The sequence below is a fragment of the Hydra vulgaris genome, chromosome 08 (genome assembly GCF_038396675.1).
Source record: "Hydra vulgaris chromosome 08, alternate assembly HydraT2T_AEP".
NCBI classification, from domain to species: Eukaryota; Metazoa; Cnidaria; class Hydrozoa; order Anthoathecata; family Hydridae; genus Hydra; species Hydra vulgaris.
Genome location: NC_088927.1, coordinates 9,886,501 through 9,892,500, shown reverse-complemented (window position 1 = coordinate 9,892,500; position 6,000 = coordinate 9,886,501). Strand labels below are relative to the sequence as shown.

The 6,000-nt window shown below is 23.9% G+C and overlaps 1 protein-coding gene across 2 annotated transcripts in view; it reads right to left on the bottom strand.

The window, feature by feature from the left end:
* The window catches only part of LOC100203362 (dynein axonemal heavy chain 3), a 135,703-nt gene that overhangs the window by 59,614 nt on the left and 70,089 nt on the right, over positions 1 to 6,000 (bottom strand). For both annotated transcript variants that reach the window (XM_065803056.1, XM_065803057.1), the window contains 6 exons: positions 5,109 to 5,195; positions 3,098 to 3,242; positions 2,793 to 3,004; positions 2,566 to 2,657; positions 870 to 984; positions 348 to 518 (listed from right to left, as the gene is read on the bottom strand). In XM_065803056.1, coding sequence (XP_065659128.1) covers positions 348 to 518; positions 870 to 984; positions 2,566 to 2,657; positions 2,793 to 3,004; positions 3,098 to 3,242; positions 5,109 to 5,195 — 822 coding nt within the window. The remainder of the gene's footprint in view (positions 1 to 347; positions 519 to 869; positions 985 to 2,565; positions 2,658 to 2,792; positions 3,005 to 3,097; positions 3,243 to 5,108; positions 5,196 to 6,000) is intronic.

Below are 6,000 nucleotides of genomic sequence, written 5' to 3'. Positions count from 1 at the left end.
CAAATATTATCAAAGTCTATTTTTATAACATTTTAAATCAAAATTTTTTAAAAAGTATTAATAAATAAGATTGTGAAATCTCTATAAAAATTCTTTTAAGATTTAAATTGATATAGTCTAAAAAAAAATTTTTACTGATATATAAAACAAAGTTTTTACTGATAAATTAACCAAGTAATTAAGGGACATGCAGAGTAATCTTTTTCAAAAACTAAACAAACCTGATATCTAAGTTACTTTCTAACCAAAGTTCATCTATTTTTTATAAAGCTAATCAATGAAACATCAAAAAATTATAACCCTAATATACAATCACATAACATTTAACAAAACTTGTCTTAAAAAACCTGAAGCCAATTATCAAGTGTATCTTGGATCATGATTAGATTTTCTTTCCAAATTTTAATATCAGTCTCGAAGGGTTTAATAAAAGGTGAGCCACTCATTGTTTGAGATTTAATGATATGGTCATCAAGCAACAGTTGTATTTCATCTATAGATGATAGAACTGAAACTCCCTAAATAAAAAGCTATTGATTCTATATTTTATATAATAAGTCATTGGTTCAATATTACATGTGCTATACAATATATACTTATTAATAAAAGATTTAATAAACCCTTTATTTAAAAAAAAATATATACAAAAAAAAAAATTGATCTTTTAATATTTAAAAAAAAATAAAGAAAATCAAATTAAATAGCAAAAAATTAAATTAAATTTTTTTGTAAAGACTACAAATGAAACAGGGTACAAGAATTTTAACAAACAAAATTAAAGTATTTTTATCATTTATAAGTAAATTTAAGTAGTAAATTTTATTTTTTGTTTGTAATAACAAAATTAAAATTAAGTTTATATAACTAACTGATTCTCGATATGGTAAAAATTCAAAGATTATTTCAGCCCATTCATTTTTCATCTTGTCAATAGCTTTTTCAATGGAGTATTCTTTGCTAGCCGTAACACTTATTTCTTCAAGTCTAATTGTAAAAAAAGCTGTTTTTAACTAAAGTATTTAATAATATTAACATATAAAATCAATATAATAGCCTCATCATTTTTGCAAAATTTTTTGAAGGTTGTCATTTTTGATCAGGTCATTTTTGAGACATGAAACATGTGAAATGACATCATCATTCTTGATGATGTCATTTTTGATGCATTGTGATGATCATATAAAAGTATAAAGTTTGCTTATAAATTTATTTTACTACCAGTTCTTGAAAATGTTGAAAACTTTTCTTTTATTTAAGTTAAAAGTTTTTTTATTTGTTTACAATTAAATCTTATTTGATTTATTTTTAATAAACACGCCAATTACCTAATATGCAGTGTAAAATATTTACTCAAGTCACATGATTAAAACAATATTAAACTAAATAAGTTTTTAACAAATTTTACCAGTTTGAGTATTTAGTATAAAAAATTAATGGAAATTTCTATAAATAAATGTACAAAACAACTTTCTAATTTACTCAATACTCTATACTTTAGAAAAATAGTAAACTTGAGATACAATATTCAATATGAAATCAAAAATTTCATTCTGTTAAAACGCATCAAATGACCACAAATAAGCAAAGGAGAAATGCTTGGATCTATGGAAAATAATATATCTGAAATAATATAATGTATAAATAAATAACATTTAGAAATTACTTTCAAAAATATATGATAACTTTTATTTCTAAATCTGTTTGATTTTAACTTAAAAATAGTCTATTTTTTCACTTTTAAAAGCATTTATTTTCTCCTAAGTATAACAAGAGATGTCAGCAACAAGAAATAGCTTGGTATACACTATTAAAGCCCTGGTTAACGTATATAGGAAAAAACCTTAATTTTAGCATAAGGTCATAAAAAATTAGACACAAATAATAATGTAATTTTGTTTGTTGAAGAAAAGTATAATTTTTAATAATTTTTTTTTTTATACTTGGCATTAGAAATTTGAAAAATTAGATTGCAAGCAATTAAAAATGAATCTACTTAAAAAAAATCTTATGAAAAAGCAAGAAATAGCTTAATAATTTTAAATTTTCTTCAATGTCTATAGTATAATGAAAATTGATAAAAATAAATCACTATCACTACAAAAAAAGTTGTTAAACACCAAAAGCGGCTGCAAAAGAGGTCGTATAAAATAATAATAGTAATAAAATGTGTACAAAAAGTAAAATTTTTATTAAAATATAAAATCACAAAGCGTGAAACATAAAAATGTAGAAGCATAAAACATAAATTGTGCAAATCCAAGCAAATATTGCACAAACCAACAGAGAGTTATGTAAAAATGCAGAAATTTCAGGTCAAAAGTCAGAAAACAATATTTAAAAAAAGACTGAGTAAAAATAAAGTTATAAAAATTCTTTGAATATCTCATGAAAACACAACTAGAAGTTGACCTTCTCTCACAACTAGAAGTTGACCTTCAAAAATCAACTAATTTTCAGAAATTCACTGATGATCTTAAAATATCAACAACTTTGCAGAAATAAAATTAAAAAAAAAAACATTCAAAATGTGAATGCCTTTTTTTAATAGCACAAAATAACTTTTACTCTATAAGAAATTTCAATAGCCCTGCATCAATGATTTCTGTAAGAGACGTTTCTTTGTCAGGCTTTATATCAGAACCAATAAGATCGCTTATCTGCAAAAGAATATCAATATTGTAGCAAAAACAGAAAAAAAATATGACATTAAAAATTAGAAAGAAAAACACTCTTTACTTAACTTTTAAACCATTTTATAATATTTTTTTGCTTTTATAAAATTATTTACTTACTAATTCCCAGTGGCGATCTCGAAGTCCAGGCTGACATATTGAACTTAATAAAGAAAGACTAGGTTTAAATTTATCAATCTTTAACTTAATGGTTTCAGCAATGCGGCGCGGGCCAGAAACTTCAGAGAAAATTTTGATTAGTTTGACCATTGTTCGCCACATAGACATTACCTCTTCTTCTGCTTTCTCAGCATTTATATCTTTAAATGGACCTATAAAAAAAGTAAAACACCTATAAGCTAACTTTATTTTTTTTTATTAATGTATTTTGTCATAATTGCTTTAATTATGTGACATTTACTTACAACTCATCCAATTATTATATGAATTTGTAAACTGCAATGCAGTATTCCAAAGTTTTTCATATGGTTCTTTAGTTGTAATTAAGATTTGCAGGAGTGGATACTGTGTAATTTCCCATCCCAGAAGCATTTCTTCTTTACATAAGCACTAAATCATTTAAAAAATGTTGATTAATTATATAACAACATACCTGGATTGTTAAAACTACATTTAACATTGCTACTTTATCTTTGACACAGATAAATGATACACGACTATATCTACTAAAATTTATATTTAAGTGTTTATATCATTTTTAATTTTTTTTTAAGTGGATGTGGTTTAAATATTAAGCATGTACAAGTACATTTATACTTGATAAATTTTTAACGTGTCTGTTGCTCAATTGACCTGAATTATTTCTATAGATCTTTTGTTTCACAAATTCCTTCGAAAAGTTTTAGCAGTATACTTTTTAAATTATATTTTATATTAATAAAGATTTCCAGAAAGTTTCAGAATCGCACTATGTATCATAGAGTCACAGCAATCATTTAAACGCAGTTCATGTATGGTCGTAATGGAAATAAAGCATGGATATTGCAAATTTGTTGAGTTTATGTTGTTAGTTTTATGAAAATAAATTGCTTGTGAGTATTTCAAGTGAAATATTTTATCCCTGCAACTTATATTTAATATATTTTTAATGACAAATAAAAATTGTCAAATTATTTCTGGAGTAAAACCTCATTGTATATTTTAAAAACTATTGCAACATTAACACACACAAAAAAAAAAGTTAAAAATATACATATTTAGGTAGCCAACATTCATGCAGCCTAAAATATATTAAAAGAATTTTTGATATAATTGTTCTTTAAAATAATCATAATAGTATGTATATTGTTTTAAGTTCAAGGCTTCTCTGTAAAAACACTCACAGAAATGGAAATACTCACAGAATAAAAAAAATCACTCACAGAAATGGAAATGCTTTACAAAAACTATATTTTGGCAGAAATTCTCATTTTCACAAAACTATTGTTTTTATATCTACTTCAAATCAAAAGTTTTATGTCTAACTCAAATCAAAACTATAGTTATTTTTTTTGTACTACTATTTCATTTTCCTAATTTTTTATTTAAACAAATCCAGTTATTTAAAGATTTCGAGTCAACATATCAGCTACACTAAAGGATTTTTTGAATTGTATGTTTTATTAAAACATATTTTAACAAAATCAAGTATAAAAAATTATTTATACTTTATCAAAAATTTTGCTATTTAAATTTAAAACTTTTATGTGTAAATATTTTATGCATTATAAAAAGTCAAAATGAAGAAAACTTACAAGTTTGAGATGGCAACAAAATTTGAATAATAAGTTTTGATGTACAGCAATAAATAAAGATTTAAAGTCACATATTTATTATTAAAAGGATGAATATGCAATTTTTTTCTTCAGCCAATTTAATAAAAAAAATTTATTTATTGAAATTTTATATTATTATTTATAGTTTATTAAAATTATATTTATTATTATCTAAAAATAGAAATTTATTTATTGAAAATATAAGACAAAACAAATTAATTCAACTTATGATATTTACAAAAAATTTTATTTTTCTTCTTTAGAAAAATGTTTTAGATATTTCAAACAAAATTTTTTGCATCAAATTAATAAATTTAAATAAACTAATTTATTTAAGAAGTAAATTTATGCTTCTGTTCATCATTGTTATAAACACTTCATTGTTTATTTTACCACATAAAAACTTTATGATCATTTTTCTTTGTTTCAAACATTTGTGGTCAATTGAAACAACAATTATTCTTAATTAAAACTTAATTTAATTAAAAAAGATTTTTGTATGACCTTAGACATTAAACTCTTTAGGCTTTTATAAAATGTTACTTGATTCTTTGTGCAGCAGTCCTCATTCTAAATCTTTACTTGCATAAATTTTAAACAATTGTTAAAACATTATAATAGCAAAATTATATACTTAGAATTTAAAAAACTTTTTACAAACCTCAGCTTCTGTTCTGGCTGCTTCAACATGTTTATTAATCTCACTGAGATTTTCTACATTTTTTATCATTTCCTCTGTAGTTAATACCTAAACATAGTATATATCTATATAATGTATTAAATAAGTTAATATATGTGTGTGTGTGTATGTGTATATATATATATATATATATATATATATATATATATACATATATATGTATATATAGTATATATATATATATATGCATATATAGATATATGTATATATATACATATATGTATGTGTGTATATATATATATAAATATATATATATATATTATATATATATATATATATATATATATATATATATATATATATATATATATATATATATATATATATATATATATATATATACAGTCGTCCCCCGGTTAACGAACCCCCCTGTTAGCAAACTTTCGGTTAACGAACCGAAAGTTTGCCCAAAATCCTCCCCCGGTTAACGAACCGGGACCGCCAAATGGTGTGCACACGCGCGTGAAGGTCGGGCGCGCCGTCCAGCATTTCCCCCTCAGTTTTGTGAGTGTCATGGAAGCCTGGGAGGTGAATGGTTGTGCTGGGTGTGCTTTTGTTGTTTCATTTTTTTCTTTTCTTGTTTCACTAATATTTTTCATGCATTTTTGTGCTTTTTTCTAGGTTTTTTGCGATTTTTTCGATTTTGCGATTTTTCAAAATGTCGAACCCTGCGAAAAAAAGCAGAAAAGTTTTCACTCTTGAAGAGAAAAAGACAATCATTCAAAGAGTGCAAAAAGGTGAAAAGCAAAGTGACCTGGCTAAGGAGTTTGGTGTGAATAAATCAACCATTGGCACCATCATCAGCTTTTGAAATTTGACAAGCAATTTTCTTGTTGAATTTTCATTTTTTGAT